The sequence below is a fragment of the Natrix helvetica genome (assembly GCF_964273705.1).
Source record: "Natrix helvetica genome assembly, chromosome: 3".
Taxonomy (NCBI): domain Eukaryota; kingdom Metazoa; phylum Chordata; class Lepidosauria; order Squamata; family Natricidae; genus Natrix; species Natrix helvetica.
In genome coordinates this window covers 23415602-23438496 of record NC_138549.1, presented here as the reverse complement: position 1 = coordinate 23438496, position 22895 = coordinate 23415602, and the positions used below count along the sequence as shown (strand labels likewise).

General features: G+C 38.8%; 1 protein-coding gene across 1 annotated transcript in view; it reads left to right on the top strand.

The window, feature by feature from the left end:
* Positions 1-22895, top strand: part of ABCC4 (ATP binding cassette subfamily C member 4 (PEL blood group)) — a 202609-nt gene that overhangs the window by 105497 nt on the left and 74217 nt on the right. Inside the window, exon 20 of the mRNA XM_081948711.1 lies at positions 12635-12714. Within this exon, the coding sequence (XP_081804837.1) occupies positions 12635-12714 (80 nt within the window). The remainder of the gene's footprint in view (positions 1-12634; positions 12715-22895) is intronic.

Sequence of the window (22895 nt, the reverse complement as noted above, 5' to 3'; positions counted from 1 at the left end):
AACTGAATGCAGTATTCCAAGTGTGGCCTTACCAAGGCATTATAAAGTGGTATTAACACTTCATGTGATCTTGATTCTATCCCTCTGCTTATCCAGCCTAGAACTGTGTTGGCTTTTTTGGCAGCTGCTGCACACTGCTGGCTCATATTTAAATGGTTGTCCACTAGGACTCCAAGATCCCTCTCACAGTTACTACTATTGAGCAAGGTACCACCTATACTGTACCTGTGCATTTCGTTTTTGTTGCCTTACTCTTTTCACCATTGAATTTCATTTTGGACATCAAAACTAAAAAGGTGAGGTTTTATAGATAAAAGATGAGACATGGGAAGAAGGGATTATTTATAATATTTTAAGAGGTGATGTTACTAAAATTAGTAGAGAGGTCATTTCTTTATGTTTTTTTTTTTACTGTATTCATATTTTTTCCTGTCTTTTTTCTTTTCTGTACCTTTTATTTTTTTAGTTTGTAGTAGCTTTCTATTATTGCAATCATCAATATTAATAAATTACTGTCTAAAAAATAGGGGTACTAGTATTACACCCAACATTGGGGCATAAATTGAACTAGATTTTTTTGGGATAACTTTTCCCCTCATGATGTAACGTTCAAACCTTTCTTTTCCTAGGCCGTGACCGGCTTCTTGGGTGACTGAGAGTCTTGTTCAAATAATAAATTAATTGAGGATATAAAACACTACAAATGGATTTGTTGTCTCCTGAAACTGCTCAGTAGCATTTACAAAAGTCAGGAGAGTGATTATGTTCTTGTTACTTTCTGTCTTCTGGCACATATTGGGGGGTGGGGGGCAGAGAAAATCTGCATTTATTTTTCTTATTTGTATTTTGAGGATCCCTGTAGCGAAGCGAGTAATAACTGCATAGTAGTATATGTGGACAGGCAATGTTAGTAACATATTTTTTTAAAAGATAAGATGCCCCTATAAGCATTTATTTATAAGAACATGGAATGGAAACTAGAATAGATCAGTAATTGTCAACCATTCAAGATACATATATAAATATTTTTAGTTTTCTCTATTTTTTTTCAGAAACCAAACTTGGTTCCTTTCATTGCTTGAAACCCAATTTTAATGGTTTTTGATGATTTAATGATTGCAGTGCGTTGAACTTCACTAGCATTGCTGTGGGGTGTGTTTTCTGTCAGCAATTGATATGGACAAATTCAATTATTTGTCATTGCCTTGAAAACTGGAAAATGCTTAAAGTAGCAATAAAAACATTTTAGTGATGTATCCCTCCCCTGCACTAGTTTCTCTTAGAGAAGAATGGATGTACAGTATTAAAAACTGTTTAAATGTTACTCTGCAACCAACCTCCCCTAATCTGAAACCATCTAGATGTAGCTGACTTGGCTGGGGGCATTCCTGGAACTTTAATTCTAGTTTGGTGGGAGCACCAGAATAAGGAAATACAATATTTACTATTGTAAGTATGTGATCTATGGGTATGACCTTAGGGGACCGTGGTAACAAGGACCAGTCAAGGGGTGAGATTAAAGGCAGTTTAGCCCACAGCTGGATTTTGGGTGGAATAAGACACTCAGAAGGGACGCGGTGGCTCAGTGGGTAAGACGCTGAGCTTGTCGATCAGAAAGGTCAGCAGTTCGGCAGTTCGAATCCCTAGCGCCGCGCAACGGAGTGAGCTCCCGCTACTTGTCCCAGCTTCTGCCACCTAGCAGTTTGAAAGCATGTAAAAATGCAAGTAGAAAAATAGGAAGCACCTTTGGTGGGAAGGTAACAGTGTTCTGTGTGCCTTCGGCATTTAGTCAAGCTGGCCACATGACCATGGAGATGTCTTTGGACAGCGCTGGCTCTTTGGCTTTGAAACGGAGATGAGCACCGCCCCCTAGAGTCAATCGACTAGCACATATGTGCGAGGGGAACTTTTAGCTTTACTTTAAGACACTCGGAAGAAATTATCCCTAATTTTAGGATTTGTTTTCAGGAATAAAAAAAACCCTTTTTAGTCATATATAGTCATATATTGTAACATATGTTTTGCCAAAAAATAATTGTAATGTAATATTAGTTTGGTGGAATTAAAGACCCCTATGATTTCATATCTTTCATTAACCTTAGTTTGTTTCTTATTATTAAAGTTAGAAGCTGTCTATCTTGCTATCCATGACAACTCTGGGTAGCATAGTTGTCTGGAATGAGTGGTTTAGCTGAGTTGATTTTGTTAATGTTATTGAATTGGGTAGGGAAAGCCCACTTTTCAGTATAATTTGGAGAAAGTATTCCAACCATACTATAGATTTATCTGAGTCACAAGCAACCAGACTACACATGTCCATGCTTGCTACTTTATTGTATTCTGCCTATTCTGCAGGAATCTTCCCTGACTGGCAGCCTCAGCCTGGGAACAGATAGATAAGGACATACGGTTCTATAAGAAACTTGGGGCAGGGGGTGTCACTTCTGGATTTCTTGTGACTGTACAAAGACTGCAGGTTACTTCTGCACTTGAGGCCTCTCCCCTGCCGGGCTGGGTGTTTCCCAACAGGTTCTAATGTTACTGAAAATGCTGTTGTGACAAACTGGACATAGGGAAGAAGAAGATGGTAATAATGGATGTAGCTTGTTGGACCACATATAAGCCCGCCAGACTGGTTGATTTTGATGGGTCTTTTGCTCAGCTTCTAAACTTAAGTACTCAAGAGTTGAATGGTTAGTTTTTATTGGATCCTTTGATGAGAAAGCATGAATTTGAAGTAGGTGATTGGATTGTGATGCGCGCTTCCTATTTGGAAGGAAAGATTTGAACATCCACTCTCAAGTGTCAACAGACAGCTGCAAAAGCCAGGCATGGATGTGAAGCAACCTGAGTACATTCTGATTCCAGCAATTAAAGCAATTTACAGAGCTTGTAAGAAAAGAATATCACAAACTGTCTCCTTTATGAAGAACAAAAGCGTTTCGATCCTTTCACTTCAAGTTTGCCCTAACTATTATACAGAGAGGGAGGTTTAATGAATCATTGTTTAACTTAGATACGGCGAAGTGTTTGACTGTAGCATAATCCCAAATATGTACTTAGAACTTTGCTGACAGACTCTTATTTAACTATGATTAATGGACCTTGGAGAGGTATTTAATTACTTAGGTAGAAATTTCAAATACTGTGTGTGCGTGTGTGCGTGTGTGTGTTCCAGCCATATTATTTAATGTGGTAGTATTAAGATCTCTGGAATTAATATATTCCTTGTAAAAGCGAACATTCTTTGTACAAGGGAAGCAAGAGTTTGAAAATACCCTAAAAGTATTAGGAATGTGTATATTCTGGGATTAAGCACACTGAAATGTAATGGGATGTAGTTCTCCTGACCTCAGAGCTCTTTTTGTAATAATTTCATAAATTGTGTCTAATGTTTTATTGTTTTAAAGAGCAATATGCATCTCCTGTGCTGTCAATGGAAAACATGTATTTCAGTGATAACTAGCTGATAACCCAGCGTTGTCCATGTATTTATTTATAAGGGGAAAATGTCTGGGCCAAATGTAATTTCTAATGTTGGATTTTCCTCCTTACCAGAGAGAGCCCCCTTGTGTAGTACTGTGAAGCCGTTACCATGGCAACTCCACTGTGCTGTACAGTAGAAGCCATTTTACAGTAGTACAGTAGAAGCCATTTGAAGGTACAACAGGCTGTGTCATAACAGAACACACACTCCGAAGGGTGTTAGGGGTGCCTTACCCCCACAGTATTTGTTTCCAGAGAGTAAGTCATTTTGTACCAAGTTTGGTTGAAATTGCTCAAGGCATTCCAGAGTTACACTGGAACACACACACACACACACGTACACACGCGTGCACGCACACAAATACACAATATATATATATCTCCATTATAAAAATGAAGCTTTTCCTCTGTCTACCCTCCTTGGATTACATGTTTTCTTTACATATTCGTAATTGTTATCTGTACTAATGTGAAATGTGAAAACTTTTGATCCTCAGAGAAAGTTCTTCTGATAATTAAACTATGTGTTGTTCATCCTTTATAGTAAAGTCACAGGGATGAATGTGTGCTTTTCCCCCTTTTTTCATGGACCACTAGAGTAGAGTCGGGTTGAACAAAAGGATTTTGAGTGTCTTTAGTATATCATGTTACATTAATAAGGTAGGGGGGTACAGATGAAATGTATCCTGGGGTAAAATGTTACAGCAATGTAGAGAAGTTGGTTGCCATTTCATATATTCTATTTTAATCCATTGAATTCTAAACATTACCTTGGTGTATTACGCTTTCTCAAAACCATAACATATTTAAGCATCAAAGGTCTCTTTGTGGTGTTTTGTAGACCAGGGATCCCCAACCCATGGTCCATAGACAGGCACCAGTCCACGACATGCCAGAAACTGGTTCGCACAAACAAGCGAAGCCTCACCCTTGGGATGCAGGCAGCATGCAAAACTATGCCCCTTCTGGTCTGTGTTTTAAAACCTCTCTCCACAGAATTGGTCCATGGTGCCCAAAAGGTTGGTGACCACTGCTTTAGACCAATGTTCCTCAACCTTGCTGGCTGGGAAATTCTAGGAATTGAAATCCCTATATCTTGTCAAGGTTGACTAGCATTGCCATAGTTCATTTGGGCAGCTACTACTATAAAGCACTCTACCTGGAGTTGCCTTTAAAGAATATTCAGAAACCAAAGTTTCAAAATGCCCCAGACCAACATACTTTTGAGCTTCTGTCACTGGGAGCACATAACATTGATTTTGCAAAGGACTCCATTGGTTGCAATAGCTTGGCAACTAGACACCTCCAGGGCCACCTTCTCCAGTTATTTTGTCCCCCCCTGATTGGATCAAGAAATGGCTGCAAGTCTCATATTTGTGTGGGTAACACTTGAGTCAAGAAGCTACTACAGGTAGTCCTTGTCTTAGACCACAACGGAGCCCAGAATTTCTGTTGCTAAGCAAAACAATTGTTAAGTGAAGCTGTTGGTTTGAGTTCCTAACTTGACAATTTGGTTGCAAACGTTTCATCACCATTTGAGGAGACATTGTGAGTGCGTTTTGAATTGTGCTCGTCCATCAGAACAGAGGTCTTTAATCACTGACAGACAAGCACAATTCGATATCTCCTCGAATGGCGATGAAACATTTGCAATCAAATTGCCAAGCTCAGAGGTCAAACCAACAGCCTAACTACCAACCCGAGCTACTAATGTTCAAATACATTTCAATTCTTAAGTGAGTTGTGCACCATTTTATGATCATTTTTGCCTTGGTTCTTAAGTGAATCACTGCAGCCGGTAAATGAATCATGCAGTTGTTAAGTGAATCTGGCTTCCTATATTGACTTTACTTGTCTGGGAAGGTTACAAATGGTGATCACACATGACCCTGGGACAGTGCAACTGTCATATATACATGCCAGTTGTCAAGCGACCAGATTTTGATCACATGACCATGGGGAATTGGGGATGCTGCAATGCTCGTAAGTGTGAAAACTGATAATAAGTTTTTCAAAGCTGTTGTAACTTCAAATGGTCACTAAATGAATGGTTGTAAGTTGAGGAATGTTATGGAATACGCTCCCTGTGAAAATGAAGGTGACTCCCTCTTTGTTTGTTTTTTTGCAAGCATCTAAAGATGGAACCTTTTAAGAGCCCTCCTCTGATTTGAGGTGCTATTCCAATATTTTTTACTGTAAGGTAAAGGTAAAGGTAAAGATTCCCCTCTCACATAAGTGGTAGTTGATTCTGACTCTAGGAGGCGATGCTCATCTCTGTTTCAAAGCCGAAGAGCCAGCGCTGTCCGAAGACGTCTCCATGGTCATGTGGCCAGCATGACTAAACACTGAAGACACACAGAACGCTGTCACCTTTCCACCAAAGGTGCTTCCTATTTTTCTACTTGCATTTTTACATGCTTTTGAATTGCTAGGTTGGTAGAAGCTGGGATAATGGTAGCTCACTCCGTTATGCGGCGCTACGGATTCGAACCGCCAAACTGCTGACCTTTCTGATTGACAAGCTCATCGTCTTAGCCACTGAGCCACCGTGTCCCTATCTTTTTTACGGTAGCATTGTGGCATTTTTTATTTTATTTTATATAAGATTTGTATTACATTATTTTATGGGAGCCACCAATATTTGTTTTTAATTGTTGTAACATTCAAGTATGTTTAAGTAACGAGTAAATATCCCTCTCCTGCAATGGGTGTAATTCCCGAAAGGCCCATGGTCTTCTTTAGAACTTGGTAGAGTTTTCATTACATGCTGCAAGTTTACAAAAGATAGGCCTGTTTTGTTAAGCAAAACAGTTTCAAAATTGTTATCTTGCTCTAGAGCGAAGCTTTCCGAATGATGTATCACTGAATCCCTGCTACATTCGTATTTATAATTGTGCTCATGTACCAGTCCTTTCCAAATCATATGCCTCTACTCATCGTTCCAAAAATTAACACGTGAATTAGTCAGATTAAAAGGGCTGTTCACTTTTTTTTTTAACAGATCATTTTTCCAGGCTGAATAACTCCCATTCCCTTGATTTTTAAAGCAAAACTTTTTTTTCCCTACTAGAATTTCTGGCAAACATTCTTTTTAAAATACTGCATTGCTTAACAAAACATTGCAAGCCCGACATCAAAGCTACAGTTTGTTGGAGTTGATTAGCAACTTGATTACCCATGAGAACTAAGTAGTCATTTTAAAATGGGAATATTGCATATAAATAATCTTCCTTTTGGAATGATTAGTACAGCTATTGGCTAAGCCTGATACTCACTTGGCTCTGAAGCCAAATTATATTATTCTGGCACTCATTAGCAGTTCTCATAACTTTAGATGTTACTTTACACCATACTAGTTTGGGTTAGAGAGCCAAGACAGAGGTTTTACAGTGTTTATCTCATAACCTGTATTTATTGCAAGCTTTGAAAAGTTTGTGGAGGAGCTAATAAATTTGTAAAGGAAAAAAAAATCTCGTCCTCTTCGAAAGGAGAATGAAATAGGACCTTGTGAAAAAATTGGAAACAAAGCCTGACATACTTTGCATTATGGACATTTATCCCATATTCCACAGGCCAGTTTGAGGTTTGCATACAGTTTTTCCATACATCTCAAGAAGCAATATGAAATATATAAATATGTATTGAATATACATGTGTATTGTATTACAGTCGGTTATATATTACTGACCTGAATGAATAACAGAGAGGAAGAAAACAAACAATCACAAAGATTTATAAAGTAATAAAATGTTTATTATTTTGCTTTTTTGGTCTTTATATCTGTTTTGTGTGTCTGTGTATGTGTGTGTGTGTTTCTGTCCCATAGTAGTTATTGTGCTGGAGTAGAAGCAGTGGGATTCAGATTATAGTCCTCCCTTAGCATGGAAGCTGGGTGGATGAATTTGGGCCAATCACACACTGCTAGGGTGGTGCGGTGGCCTAGAGATGGAGCTCCCACCTCACAATCAGGAGGCTGTGAGTCTGATCCTAGGTAGAGATTAATATTTTTTTCTCTGGGCACGATGAGAATATATCTGCTGAATATAACTCCGCATTGGTGACAGGAAGGCATCCGGCCAGTAATCACTCGGCTCTATTTCAGCTGCCTAGACCCATGATGGTGAACCAGAGGTGGCATGCAGAGCCCTCTCTGTGGAAATGCGCCCCATCGCCAGCTGCTCTTCTGGTTTCCAGTGTGCACATGAGCACCGGCTAGCTGGTCTTCATGGGTGTTTTTTGGGTCATTTTCAGTCTGTTTTTTGGGGCCATTTTCAGGCTATTTTGGGCCATTTTCAGGCTGTTTTTTGGGTCATTTTCAGGCTGTTTTGGGGGTCATTTTCAGGCTGTTTTGTGGGCCATTTTCAGGCTGTTTTGGGGGTCATTTTCAGGCTGTTTTGGGGGTCATTTTCAGGCTGTTTTGGGGGTCATTTTCAGGCTGTTTTTTGGGGTCATTTCAGGTTGTTTTTTGGGTCATTTTCAGGCTGTTTTCCAGGCTGTTTTTGGGGTCATTTTTGGCCTGCAAACGGCCCGAAAAAAAAACGCCCTGAAAATGGCCAAAAACGAGGTGTGCGCTGGTCTTTGGGTTTATGATGCTCTGGCACATGTGCATGCATGCACGTTCCAGTTTTGGCACTCGATGCTGAAAAGGTTTGCCATCACTGGCCTAAACTCTACCTTGCAAGAGATCATTAAAAGTTGATAATGATGATGATACACTCTCATTGCTGGACTGGGAAGACTATCTACCAGTGTGCACTGGACCAGGGTGTACATGACAGCCCATAAGTTTCAATAAAGAGGCCTTTTGTTGGAGTGGATTAATTCAAGATGATGACCATCATCATCACTAGTATCTGTTGTAGAGCTAAAGTGACTCAGATGAAGTCTTACGCATGCCAGCAAACATTAGAAGAAGTTAACAAATTCATATATTTGAAAAAGGGCTTTAAAAAATCACGAGAAGAACCTCAGGCTAGTATGAAGACTAATCAGCTTATAACTTGCCATACCATACTATTAGCTATTAGGTGGTAATCTTCTAAATAGTAGAAATGTTGGCATATATCTACCACGCGAACAGAAATTGCAGAACTGGAATTTCCAAATATGATGACTAGGAATTCTTGTTGTTGTAATCCCTACATCTAGAGGGCACAACATTTGAGTAACAAGGAAAAATCTTCCCGCTATCTGACCGTTTTATCATCTGTGTGGGCCTAGAACCTTTGCAAAAGATAAGAAATTGTCATTTTTAATGAAACAGAAGAATTATACATTGATTCTAATTGTATTAACTGTATCAGAAAAGGAAGGCTGGAAATGTAAGATACAAACAATGCATTCATTTAGTTATTTGTCCTTAATTTGATTAAAATTAAATCTAAATCTAATTGAATGAAATTTAAATAGTACTGCTTTTTTCTTTGTCCTAGCTTTGCCTTTTAGAGTGCACTTTTCATCATGCAACTTAAAGAGAGATTAAGTTAGTTGTCTCAGTAAGCCTTTGTTGGTTGTCTGAATTGTTTTCAGCTGATTGATATTTGAATTCACATTTGAATTTGAATTCCTTGTCAAGAAATTCAAGGCATGAAATTCCTATTCTCCGTTTAAGTTTTGCACTTTAAATAATTCATCAGACCTGGAGTGAATCAGAATAGCTGTTCTAAATCAAAAAGAATGTACTAAGATTTTTTTTAGCGTCTTTTGTTTCTTTTTGTGATGTCTTTGTAGCAAATGTGCATATTCTATTGCAATCAGTTACCTAACATTGCAAGACTATGCTGTAGCTACTTTCTCTGAAAAAAAAACTTCTTCTCCCAACCTTTCTACAATATTGTGTCCATTCATTATTATTATTTATTCAGCCCAACAATATTGTGTCATCTTTCAAATTCTTTGAATGTTCTACTGATGCGTAAAGGGTGTCTGAGTGAACCAACATTTCACTAATTTCATAAACCTAGTCATCTAATACCACGTTTCCCCCAAAATAAGACAAGGTCTTATTTTCTTTTGAGCCCCGAAATAAGCGCTTGGCCTTATTTTCGGAGAGGTCTTATTGGTTTTGAGGTGCAGGAGGCAGCGAGCATGGTCACCTCATGGCTGCTGCTGTGTTGCAATATTTTCAGGAAGGGCTTGTTTTTTGGGGAGGGCTTATTTTAGTGCATGTGCTAAAAAGCTTGATTGGGATTATTATCTGGGGAGGGCTTATTTTTGGGGAAACAGGATATGCTACGTGTCAGCATGATGACTTCCTTTCATTCAATTCAGAGTGATAAGAAAGACCAGTTATGTGAATACTTAGTTAAACATTCAGTCTGTTTTGGACCAGTCCTGTCCTTGTATAAATCTCACAGAGGTTGGTTAGCTCCATCAGAGTAAGTTATATCATTCGCCATTGACAAAAAAAAATATGTGAAGATTTTCCTAGAGCTTTGAGGCATCACCACTTGAAATGGTGGAGTTTTCTGAAAACAAATCTCTCCAAGAATGGCCAACTTGAAAAAAATCATTTCAAATGTGCACAGCAATATCACTGATGGGGAAAACGGTCAACACAGACACAAGTAAATGCTCCTTGGGTGTCTTCTTATTGAGGCATAATAATTTTGATACCGTATGAGCATTTCCCTGGTATAGATTTGATTGGAAAGCGCCATCTAGATCAGCGGTCACCAACTGGTGGTCCATGGACCATTGGTGGTCCGCGAGAAAATTTTGGTGGTCCGCAGAAAAATTATTTGCATTTTTTATATTGCACTAAACCGGGGGGTCCTCAAACTATGGCCCCTGGGCCGGATACATGCAATGAATGCTTGTGTTGCTGCAGAGAGTCTCCCCCTTCAGGGTCTTTTTGTGCAGGTTGTGCAGGGGGGCAGAAATTCCGACTTGGTGTCTGCTTCAGCCTCCTGGCTTTGGGTGAGGGCTGGAGGGAAGCGCCGCTGGTCACAAAGAAATGGAGGGCCTTCTTCCAGTGGGACCGTATCATGGCCTGGAACTGGCTGACCATTTCAGCCTGCTGAGCCTCCAGGCACCAGTACCTGGCCTTGCACTCCCGCAAGCAATGACAGCAGTGTTCCAATATCTCAGGAGTTGCCACAAAGAAGAGGGAGTCAAACTATTCTCCAAAGCACCTGAGGTAGAACAAGAAGCAATGGGTGGAAACTAATCAAGGAGAGAAGCAACTTAGAACTGAGGAGAAACTTCCTGACAGTTAGAACAATTAATCAGTGGAACTACTTGCCTCCAGAAGTTGTGAATGCCCCAACACTGGAAGTCTTTAAGAAGATGTTGGATAGTTGGACCTGAAATGGTATAAGGTTTCCTGCCTAGGTAGGGGGTTGGACTAGAAGACCTCCAAGGTCCCTTCCAACTCTACTATTGTACTGTACTGTACTGTATTGTAAGTCTTCCCTCTGCTTGGAAAGCTTATGCTCATAGTCCTTGGTGCGGTGCTTCTGCTGAGCCTCCTTCTCAGTCAGATCCAATTTGAACTCAGCCAGCTGTTTTGCCAACTCTGGTGACTGCTTAGCTCCAACAAATGTTTCCTGTTGGGGCCCTAAGGAGCCCAGGCGGGCAGCCGAGGAGGGGCTAGGAGGGGAAGGGTGAGTAGAAGCTGGCAAGGTGCCCCTCAACGTGAGTGACATAAAGTTGGCCACACCCACTCAGTCACATGACCACCTAGCCACGCCCACCCCGCTGGTCATTATGCAGATCATATTAGTGGTCCGCAGGATCTAAAATTATGAATTTATGGTCCGAAAGGTTGGTGACCCCTGGTCTAGACCATTGAGTTCAACCCTGTGCTCAGGGATTGAACTGGGATTTCCTGCTTGTGCAGGACTCCAGATTAAAGCATCCCAGTCCAGATGGTTGATTAACTTCTGCTTGATCACATCATATGAGGGGGAGCGCACTACCCGTGATGATGAAGTGTGGTATTAACCAGTCAGTGTTTTGAGAGGCTTGCACAGCTTTGCAAAATGTTAATTGCAAATTGTTAACAAGCTTCTTCAAAGTTTCACTTTGTCATAGCATTTTTAAAGGAACATTTCTAAGCAATTAAAAATAGGATTGCAGCTTTAATGAATAAGGGCTTCTAATTTCATCAGAAATGTTATTCATTCACAGAAAAAAATTTGTGTTTCATTAACTGATAGTAGGTTAGCCCAAGTCCATTAGTCCATTAATCTAGTTGAGCTAGACTTGCATGCAGGGGTGAGTTGCAGGAGGTACGCCCCGGTACGGGCATACCGGTGCCTGCCCGGAGCACCAGGTACCGTTCCGGTATGGTGCTCTGGAGAGCCCAACCGCCCGCCCATCGTCCTTACCTGTCTTTAAACTCTTCAGCGCTTCCGTGCACACACATGGCACGTACAGTGCCTGCACTCCGCAGAGCAGCTGGAGCGTTGCGGAGGCTCGTAGAGGCATCACTGGAGAGTAGGACGCATGCACGCACTGCACACATTCATGTGGAGGATGCCAGGCCCAATTGCAACCATACCGGTTGCAAAGGGATCCGGAACCCACCACTGCTTGCATGGTTGGATATCTATTCATTCCTGGAATGTATTTTCATTAATCAAACTATTAAAAATGATTTCAAAAATATCTATAGGTCTTAGAGAGGTATACCTTATCGTTTAGCTACCTTTACGGTGTTCAAATACAAATTTCTTCAGACTTACTAAAAGGTCTATCACTACCAAAAGAGAAAGTAGGTATATAATTTGTTTTCTTACTTCACAAATCAACCTAAAATTATCATTACTGTAAAAATTAATTATTGCAATGTTAAAGAATAATTTAGACCAGTGAACAAAATGTATTATTCTGCACAGATGTATATTAGTTTGAGCTGGAAATGTATTTACTGCATGTGTATCCTGCTTATTTTGGAACAGTTGGAAGCTGCTAATATAACAATGGTTATTTGACTTGATTCTCAGATTGACTTGAATTTCTATAAATCTTTAATCTTGAAGACATCTTTCTTAGAGGAGCAAATACTGTGAGATGTATTTCCAAGATGAGGTTCAGGCTGAGGTTCACATTTCTTTTCTCCATTCTCATTTTTAAGAATGATGAAAAACAAACTTTTTCCCCGTTTTTTTGTCAAATAATCTTCAGTTTTGTTATTTTCTTATAGGAAGGATCCTAAATCGTTTCTCCAAAGATGTTGGCCATCTTGATGACTTGTTGCCATTAACATTCTTGGACTTTATACAGGTAATCTATGAACTTTTGCAGATTTGGGTTTGGGGTATCCTAGGTCTTGATGACACACACACAAACACACAGATATGTGTGTGTGTGTGTGTGTGTGTGTAATGAGTTTAGTGAAAGTACTTGTTTGAGAAGGGTGTAGTCCAAAACCGTAGAACAAGTGGTAGTGACTGGGGAGAAGAAATGAGTAATAAGTGGCTGGTAGGAGTGGCTCTTAAACAGTTTACCATTATGTCAGGGTTTCAGTATGTAGTAGTTTAATGCTTGGTAAGTTATACCTGGTTTGCCTTTGAGACATTTGGCAAGCTTTCTGCAGTGTTATGAAACATATCCACAGTAAAGGAACAATCAGCTCACATGAAAAGATAGCACCGATTAACCTAATTATGCATGTACTTCCTCAAAGAAACCAATGTTTACTATAGCTGTTTGGGATTGAAATAGGTGTGGTTATTTACAAAGAGGAGATTAGTAATAATACTTCTGAAAATAATAGCTTCAATGGAAACAAAAGAAAGAAGCATTATAAATACAAAAAGGTCCTCTAAGTATAAACGATGTTTGTATCAAGGAAGTAGTAATGGATTAATTCGTGGCAAAATATTTGGGTTTCAGAAGAGTCTCAAATGTCTTTTCTTTTTTTCTATGTAGGAAGCACAAAACAGGAAGTTACATTCCCACTTATGATATGGTCTTGTTTGGAAGACCTTCATAGTTCTTAAGCCCTCAGCTGGTGATAGCAGTCTATCTGCTCAAAAGTCTAAGCAGGATTGAACTTAATTACTCTTGGAGAGGAAATCAATCCTGAAGATTGCAATGGCAAACCATTTTCATATTGCTGCCAAGATAACACAAACATGGACATATTCTTATCAGGAATTAAGTGAACTCAATGGAGAGTTTACTAGTGACATCAAGATATTACCATGTTCCCAGACTATGTTTTACCTACATATTTATATTTATCTGAAGGGTGGGCCATATTGATACTGAGCGTAGCTGCATTGACAAAGTTAACACTTACTCAATTATCACATTTATTTCCCATGATAGCAATGATAGCAGTATTTATCTAATCTATTCCGAAGTCAGATTAAATTGTCTGTGCATTGAATAGTTATATATTCATGGCCATTACCAGCAATTTCTTGAGACTTGACTTCTGTTCTTTTCCTTGTTTTTTTAAAGAAAATTAGTCTTGTGTCCACAGTAACTGGGATGCAGTGGCTCAATGGCTAAGGCGCTGAGCTTCTTGATCAGAAAGGTTGGCAGTTCGATGGTTTGAATTCCTAGCACCGCGTAATAGAGTGAGCTCCTGTTACTTGTCCCAGCTTCTGCCAACCTAGCAGTTCGAAAGCATGTAACAATGCAAGTAGAAAAATACTTGCATTCTTTGGTGGGAAGGTAACAGCATTCCATGCACCTTCACTATTACGTTATGCTGGCCACATGACCACGGAGACAACTTCACACTGTGCTGGCTCTTCGGCTTTGAAATGGAGATGAGCACCACCCCCTAAAGTCGGGAACAACTAGCACACATATGTGAGGGGAACCCTTACCTTATCACAGTAACAAAAGAGAGGGAAAAGCTCAACATTTTCTGAAAGTTTTAGCTTTGCTTTTTAAAGCTGCAGTCCAACAGATTTTAGAAAAGTATTCCTTTGTAGAAATCTGCCTTTTAAGCTCTTTTTCTTTTTGGGTGGTTGTAACACATTATGTTGAACTCTAAAACTCATACATTGAAACATACAAGAAAATCATCCCTTTGCAGTAAACTACGGATGGGATCGTGGCCATTTTATTTCATTTCAGACATGAAGCTTCTTCAGACATGATAGCACAGTGTTATGTGGCAAGAAGGCCTTAGTCTGTAGGGCAAAATGATCTCTTCAATCACCTGAATGCTTGTTTGCCATAATTTACTTTATTTCATATTGGTATCTCCTCCATAATTTACAATCTAACAAAATGACGCAACAATTCTAACAAACAGTATGCTTATCATTGAAGCCCCTGAATTTTTTATGCCAGTAGTTCCTACCGTTAGCAGTTCTGCATTTTATACTCTTAAGATACAAAGCAAGGATTAGTTTTGTCTTCAGATGAATTGACTTTTCCTGGTGTGTACTTGGTTTAATGATCCAGGGCATGCTTGAACAATTAGTGCCAGACTAATTTTAATCCTATTAATTTTAGTCAGTTTACTCCTATCAACCTAAGGACCAAGTGACTCTCCTAGATTAAGAGATCAAAATGAATTCCATCTTCCTTTTTCTAGCACAAAATCCTTATCTTTTATTTGCTTCAGATAAAGTAAATAAAAAAAAACCCTAGACTTAATGCTAGCGAGGAGTCACTTTCAGTTGGTTTTTTTTAAGAAATGTAGACCGATCGGTAGCAGTTACATGCCTAGCTACTCACTTAAAGAGGGTCTGAATAGATATGACAAGGATAAATTTCTTCACAGTTTCCTCCCTGGTTTTTTTGTCAGTGAAAAACACCATGATTCTTAAATCATCTCCTTTGTAACTATACTTCTGAAATGATTTCAGATGTGCGAGAAAGCAAATGGGATGTTGCCAGCTTTCAGTTTTATATTCCCTCCTTTAAAAATTTCCCTCTCTTAATTGTGGGGCAGCATTGATTTAGTTGAAGCGTTTTGGTTGAATTAAGAAGGGCTTCTGGTTTATTTGTGTCTGGAGAAGCCCAGTTTTGTACAATGGATCCCTATTATTGAATATGATAAAGATCTTTTGTCATTTGTTTTGTTTGCAGGTGTCTTTTATAAGAGAACCTCTAATCCCTTCAGGAAGAAATATTTTCTCTTTCTTTCTTTTCTTTTTTTTTAAGGAGGGTGGGGGGGGGAATCAGTATTAACTGAGAATAAAAGCACTGAGCCTTTGCTATTGTTGTTGACAATTTGAGAGACATTTCCCAATAGTCATTGTTCAAATGGTTGTCAGGAGGAATCAAGTGAAACTCGATAAACAATGCTGTAACCAGTCCCTCGCACTTTGTGTGCAGAAGCTTTTCTTGAGACGATTTGCATTGAAGAAGTAGTTCATTTTCCAAGTTGCGGTAGGGTCATTTAGAAGCATTGCAGGGTTCCCCCCTTCCCGCTTTTCTAGCAGTTGAATATTTTAGTTTTGCAGAAATATATCTATATATAGACTAGAGGAATTTTTTTCCCCATCACCCAACTGTACAGGAAATACTAGTGTTGCTGTGACCTTCTAGCAGTATCTTTGAAAGGCTGCTAATTTGTTTTCAGTGGGATTTATTTACATGATAATATATATTACTGAAAATGATTACATGTAAGTTTTCTAGTAGTTGATAGCTCTACTTTTTATTTATTTTGTTATGCTTTGCAAAATACTATTAATTGCTACATGCACAATGCAACTCTATGTATCCTTAGCCAGAGATAAATCCCACAGTATTTAATCTTGTTTAGGAGTGCAAGCTTAAACATTTTAAAAGAACTGGAGTTGTAGAAATTTAAGAGTACAGCAATCCTTTTCACTCTATGCTGCCATTTTTAAAAATTATTCACTGAGAAATTATGCCAAATGTGCTAATCAAAATCTTTTTCCCCCCAATTTCCTTTTTTTAAAAAAAATACACATACATTTTCCTCTCTCTTTCATTTCCACTTCCTGTCTTAAACACTGCATAGGTATGTTTCTTTCTAAAAGTGTTAACGTTGTCTTGCAAAACATTTTCAAATTCTCTTTAATGCAGCAGATCGACTGGAGCATTTTTTGTAGAATGTTTGGAAATATATATCTGTTAACTTTAATTTATGTTCCTGCCCCTTCTAAATGTTGCATTAAAAAAAAATCTTAAGATTTTGTTTTGTTTCTGGGGGAACATTGTGTGCTATCTGCAGCTGCCCTTGGATGAGAAAGAAAAGGCCAGTGATTTATTGAAGCTGGTGAATTGAAAAGCCCCCTTTTCCCTCCCCAAAATCAACAGCTTGACTGAGTTTAAATAACTGACTTTTCATATCCTTTCATTGCACACAAAGACCTAATCCTGAGACTACTTGAGCCACCAATGTAGACTGTGGACAAGACCACCACTGGAAATGTCATCCCTTCTCACCACACACAAAAACACATTGACTGCAGCTTTTATGAAGTGAAAATGCCAAAGAAAAAGGAAAATACAAGTGAGGTGGCTGCAGTAATTTTTTTTCAAAATAAAATAAAAAAGGCTTCTGTGTTTGGATATTAAGAACAAAAAGAGCCTAAAACGACAACAATGGCTAGGGTTGCTTGCTTTCATAGGTGCAAATGAGTGAAACTGCTTGTTTGTTTCAATACCGTTGACCCTTACATTTCATTGTGTGGAAATGTCAGGGAAAGTGTGTTCGAAGACATTTCAGCATCTTTTAGCTTTCAATGTGGTTGTCATTTTGAGATGCTCAAGGGCCTTTCCCATCTGTCTCCTTCCTTCACCACAATTCATTGGCAAAGTAGACTTCCATTTATTTTTTATCCTTCAGTAATAATTAACTGCCACTTCTCTGTTTTGTTTCTAATTTAAACACTAAATCAGAATCCAGTATAAACTTACGTTTTTTCCCCCAGAGCAACAGGAATAGTCTTGTTTCAACTTACGATGGTTCACCCATACCTGCGTTTTATGAGCTACTCCAATGAATACGTATGATGGTCCTCCTAATGGAAGAAATATCTATTTAGGTTAATGTCCCCATAACAAGGGCATTTCAGGGCAGAGTCTGTAGCCTGTAAGAAAAAGAGAGATCGCTGGCAGTGGTGTCCAAAGAGCAGGGTCCCCCTCGTGATATGATCTAGCTTCCAGCATTTGTATTTTTTTAATTAGTTTATAATATAAAAGAAAAAATACAAAAGCAGATAATAGGAAAAATAGGGAAGGGAAAAGTGTAAAAGAGAAGGGAAAAAACAAAAGTTGTTGATTTCCGACTCCCTTTGGTGCAGTAGAATAAGATATTAACAAGATATTTAAAAAACCTCAACTTTTTACTTTTATATAATAGTATAAATTAGCCATTTCTATAGCAACAACTCTATCCAATCAGTAAAACTCAAAATCAAAGTTTTGGGTTTTTTCCATCTCAAGCACAAAGTCCAGAAGTGGTTTCCAAGTAGAAACAAAAGTAGATGTCTTTTTTTTTCTTTAATCAAAGCAGTCAATTTAGCCATCTCTGCTAACTCCATCCATTTGCCCATTGTGAGAATCAGAATGCCCTTCCATTTTTGTTTGCAAAGTAATATTGCTGCCCTTGACTCAGCATTTGGAAGGGGAAAGTTTGAACAAGTTGGATAAGAAAGGAGGAGAAGTTGGTGGTAAAGAAGAACCCCTTTAGGCTTCTTTGCTTTGTCAAGTATGACTGACTCAAAACATTTTGCTGTCTAAAGCAGAAATGCTGATGATGCTCTTTGTTGAAGCTAAGCTAATCAAATTATTTTGGCATCGGAATATCGTGTTAAGTATCACTTCCTGACTGCCATTGTATTGTCTTCACCCAGGCCTCCTTGAACACTGTTACACACTTTCAATTTTATATATTCTTTGTTAAAGAATGTGCTTGAAATTGGTGTTTTACTGATAGCCTTTAAAAAACAATTTGCCATAATTTTGTATACGGAAAGGATCTTGCATTCCTTAACAAGCATCTGGAATTCACAATATGGACAGTATAGAATAGAACAGAATATAATTCTTTATTGGCCAAGTGTGTTTGTACACACAAGGAATTTGTCTTTGGTGCATATACTCAGTGTACATAAAGAAAAATAATGGTTATAGGCATAAGTGGAAAGAGGTATGTACTAGGAAAGAGGTACTAGGAAGGAAGAGAAGAATAATAGTAATACAGTCTTAGTAGATAATTTGACAATGTTATGGGGATTAATTGTTTAGCAGAGTGATGGCATTCGGGGAAAAAACTGTGATTGTGTCTCATTGTTCTGGTGTGCAGTGCCCCATAGTGTCTTTTTGAGGATAGAAGTTGAAATTTTAAAAAATTTAAAAGTTAAAGAAAGTATTATTTCTTTACATTGACTTTATGCACTTTAATGCAAACACGAAGAAGGGGTTCCCAAATTGCAGAAAAACAACATTCCATGGTGTTTAAAAATATTCAAAATTCTACCCCAGGTTTGATATTCACTGAAGGTAGTGAATGTTGACTTTTCCTAAAAGTTTTGGCTTTCTTTTTTTTAAGATAAACTATTTGGATCTGAAGGAAAAATTGGCAGTCATTCTTTTCTTCCTCTCTCGCACTCTTGCATTTTGCATTTTCCAGTTGTTGTGTTGCATTGTTTGCAATGGCAACCAGCCATTGTTTCCCTGGTTTTTGGTTGATGGCAAAACATCAAGTTAGATAAAGGTTTCATGTCCTCTCAGTTCTTTCTTTGCTTTAAATTGCACCACTGCATTTTAAAGCTGTGTGATACTACTTTCTTGGTAGCATTTACCACAGTTGAGGTAATGCAACTCTAAAGCAAACAAATACAGATTTACATAATACCCTAATTGGGATTTGGTTATGTGCTAAATTAAATGCTTGCATGTCTGCATTTTAGTGGGGTGAACACCTTTGAATATCAATCACATTTAGATTATTCCCTTTAATTGTAACTTAGGGGGGGTTGTCTTAATCACCCCTGCATTTCAAAAATGTACATTATGTCACTGCTGTCACAATGAATGATATTAATTACTGATAGACAACCTCAAGGCTTAGGAGCAGCTGTCAGTAAATAAAGTGAATGGGAAGCCAGGGTAGGGAGCAAATTGGGGTCTCATCTACTGACTTTGAAGAGGCTGTTTTATGTCCACCATGGCCACACATCACAAGCATTAATTAATTAGATGGTTACAATCAAAGAACAATTCCTGAAACTAGGAGTTGGGCGGTGTCACAGTCACTTCCCAAAATATAATTCTGAGAACTGCCTCAGAGAACGTTGTAGAGTAGCCATAGGATGAGGGTAGCACCATTATTGGCCAAGAAGGGATCAGATCCTGTTTTCTCTTGATATGATGGTCTCCCACATCAGGGGAATAATTTTATTCTACCACTTTTGCTCTTAAAATCTTCAAATGAAGTATTGGTGATACAGCCTTTAATTATAGAGATTTGGGTCACATATCCATATCCTGGAACATGGCTTGCAGCAGTGATGTTTAAGAACCCGTGGGCCATTTGCTCTTCAGCATTTATTGGTCTCCTGAGCTTTTCATGCCAACAATGAATATGGAGTTGCCTTAAAACCAGGGTTCCCATAAGCATTCCCTGCTTTTCTAAATTGCTCCATCTTCCCTTGTCTACATTTATAATTTCTTTTTACAAAAGACTATGGATTTTATCCCTTCAAAACATTTCTATGAACAGTGTAACACAATTTCCTGGCAGGAAGAGTTTGTGTAGCAGAAGGAAGAAAAGATCAAGTGATTCCATTAACATTTCTAACAACTTCTTAGCTTCTACAAATCTTTTAATACCCCTGTCACTCATAGAGTGTAACAATCCTGTTTTAAATGGTGATAAGTACAAATCTTTTACATTGCCTTAAACTACTGATATATTATGGATGTATTTATAAACAATATAGGGATTCCCCCCGCTCCCCCGGTTTGACACAAATAGATCTCAGATTTTACTTTCTGATTCAAAGGGAGGTTTTTTTGAAGTAAAATTACCAGTGCAAATTATCTATATTGACTCTCAAGGGATAAATATAAGTAAGCTAAATGAATCTGAGGGTAAGACTTGTAAAAATATTTGTATAGATTTAAAAACATGCTTTCTATGAGATGTAAAGATTTTCTTTTTTTTTGTCCATTTGCTTTTCTTTTTTGTAGAAGGAGTAATATAGAATACCAGCTCTCTATAGCATCTTGAGAAATGTCTGGGTATTGATATGAAATGTCACAGTTAGGCTGTTAATCTGTAAAGTCTAGGGATCATATGATCCCTGTGTTAAGAGAGGTATTCTTGTTATATGTATTGTGTACTGAGCACAATGTAAAGTTTCAGTGTGCTTCAGCTAGGTGGCAGTACTAATCAACCTTGATTGATCTAGAAAGCTACATAAAGTCCAGCGCTGTAGGCTAAACTGGAACATTAATAAAAGTTCTGAAAGCGGCTGTAATAGCAAGCTAAATTCGTATTATGCCCAGATCCCCCATGGATGTGTGTGTGTAATTCACCAACACATAGATCTTGCTACACCAGCCTTTAAAACCCTGAATACCAGAGATGGGTTGCTACCGGTTCCCACTGGTTTGGGCAAATCGGTAGTGGAAATTGGGAATGGGTCGCTGAACCGGTAGGAATGACAGACTGGCCATGCCCCCGAACCAGTTCCCCGGTCACTGCTGCTGTTGCTGGCTTATTTTTTCATGTCCTGCGCATGCAATTTGCAGTCAACTGTGCATGCATGTGCAGTGCGCATTTGGCGCACGCGTGAAGCAAACCGGTAGCAATGCCGGCAACACCCCACCTATGCCAAACACTCTGGAGCCTGATTGTCCAAGGAATCTGATTCTCTTTGCAGCGCTGACTTGCATAGCCATTAAGATCTGCAGGAAAATTTTCGGGTCTTGATATCTTTTTTTGTTTTGTTTTTCTTTTAATATTTTAAACTATGTTTTTACTTTTTACATGTTCTTAGTCCTCTTAAAACTTTTGCTAGTGTAGAAAGGCAGTGTATAAATCAAACCAATTAAGGTATGAAAATATTTTTCTTGCTGGTTGCAAAGATAGCGCACCCTGATTCTTGATAGAAGAGAAACTACACAGAAGAGAAGAGAAGTGGGCCGAGTGGGGGGGGGGGGCTGGGAGAGTGACCTTTCTTTCACTTGGTCAGTCCTTGTCAACTGGAGGAGTCTATATTTAAGATATCATCACTTTTTCTGTATAAACACTGGTACACATTAAAAATGAAATTCTGATTACTCTCTCAAAAGAAATACACACACACAGAGACGCCAATCGTATGCAGTATACAAACATACACATACAGCGAGAGATACACACACACACACACAAAATAAATAAATCACAGTCCATTTTGAATGCATAGCAAAAAGTTAACAAGGTTGAGCGTTAACAAGGTTGATACTATACGGTACAAAGCTATTACAGAATCCAGTTGTTCTGCTTTGGAAGCTGCGAAGCCTCCTCCCAGGAGGTAACAAAGAAAACCGGTCATGGAGAGGATGTGTAGCATCCCAGACAATACTGTGGACCCTGGTCAAGCATCACTTATACGCCATGTCCTGGATAAAAGGAAGTGAATTTTCAATAGTTTTTTTTTTCCTGCCATCCTCACCACTCTCTGCACGGCCTCCCTGCCTGAAACAGTTAATATTTCCAAACCAAACTAATGCAATACGACAGATGCTTTCAATCGTCCCTCTATAGAAAGTGTTAAGGACAGGGGAAGGAAGATGTGCTATTCTTGTACGATGCAGAAATGCAGGTGCTGCTATGCCGGCTTCACCAGTGTCTTACTGTTGAATGGCCAAGCTAACCCAGAAACTCAATACTACTAACCACCTCCACAGTTAAATCATTAATGCACAGAGGTGTATGGCTGTGCACGTCTTTTCTGAAATTGGTAAGAATCTCTTTTGTTTTTCCTATATTTAGAGACTAAGCTGTTCTTATTCCACCAGTCCACCAAAACCTCTACCTGCTCCCGCTTCAGCTCCTTCCCCCACCTCCCCTGAACATCAAGCGAAGTCCTTTAGAACAGCTTGATTACCCTCTGTGTAGAAACTGCAGCCCTCATAATGATAGTTTAAAGAAAGGCAGCTCTAAAAGAAAAGGGAGAGGTAAAGTTTAATTCATTATGAAATGGCCATGTGGTTTCCAAGGATATTGTTCAATTTGCATAAGTTGGGAAATCAGATGCCTTCCCTTTCTGTACAGGGCTTGGCTGTTGCCTGTGCAATAAGGTGTCTGCCTTTTGAGACTATTTCATTAACAGTTTATTTGCATGCAAGTTGAGTTTTTCATATGCATGATATTAGAATGACCCACCCTTTCATAAGTTTCATGTTAATGAGGCTTCTGTAAAATTCCTTCCAAAGATAGGATGTGTGTCAAACAATGGTGTCTCAGAACTTCATCATCCTAACAATACCCCTGCTCTTTTATTTTCTTTCCATGAGACGGT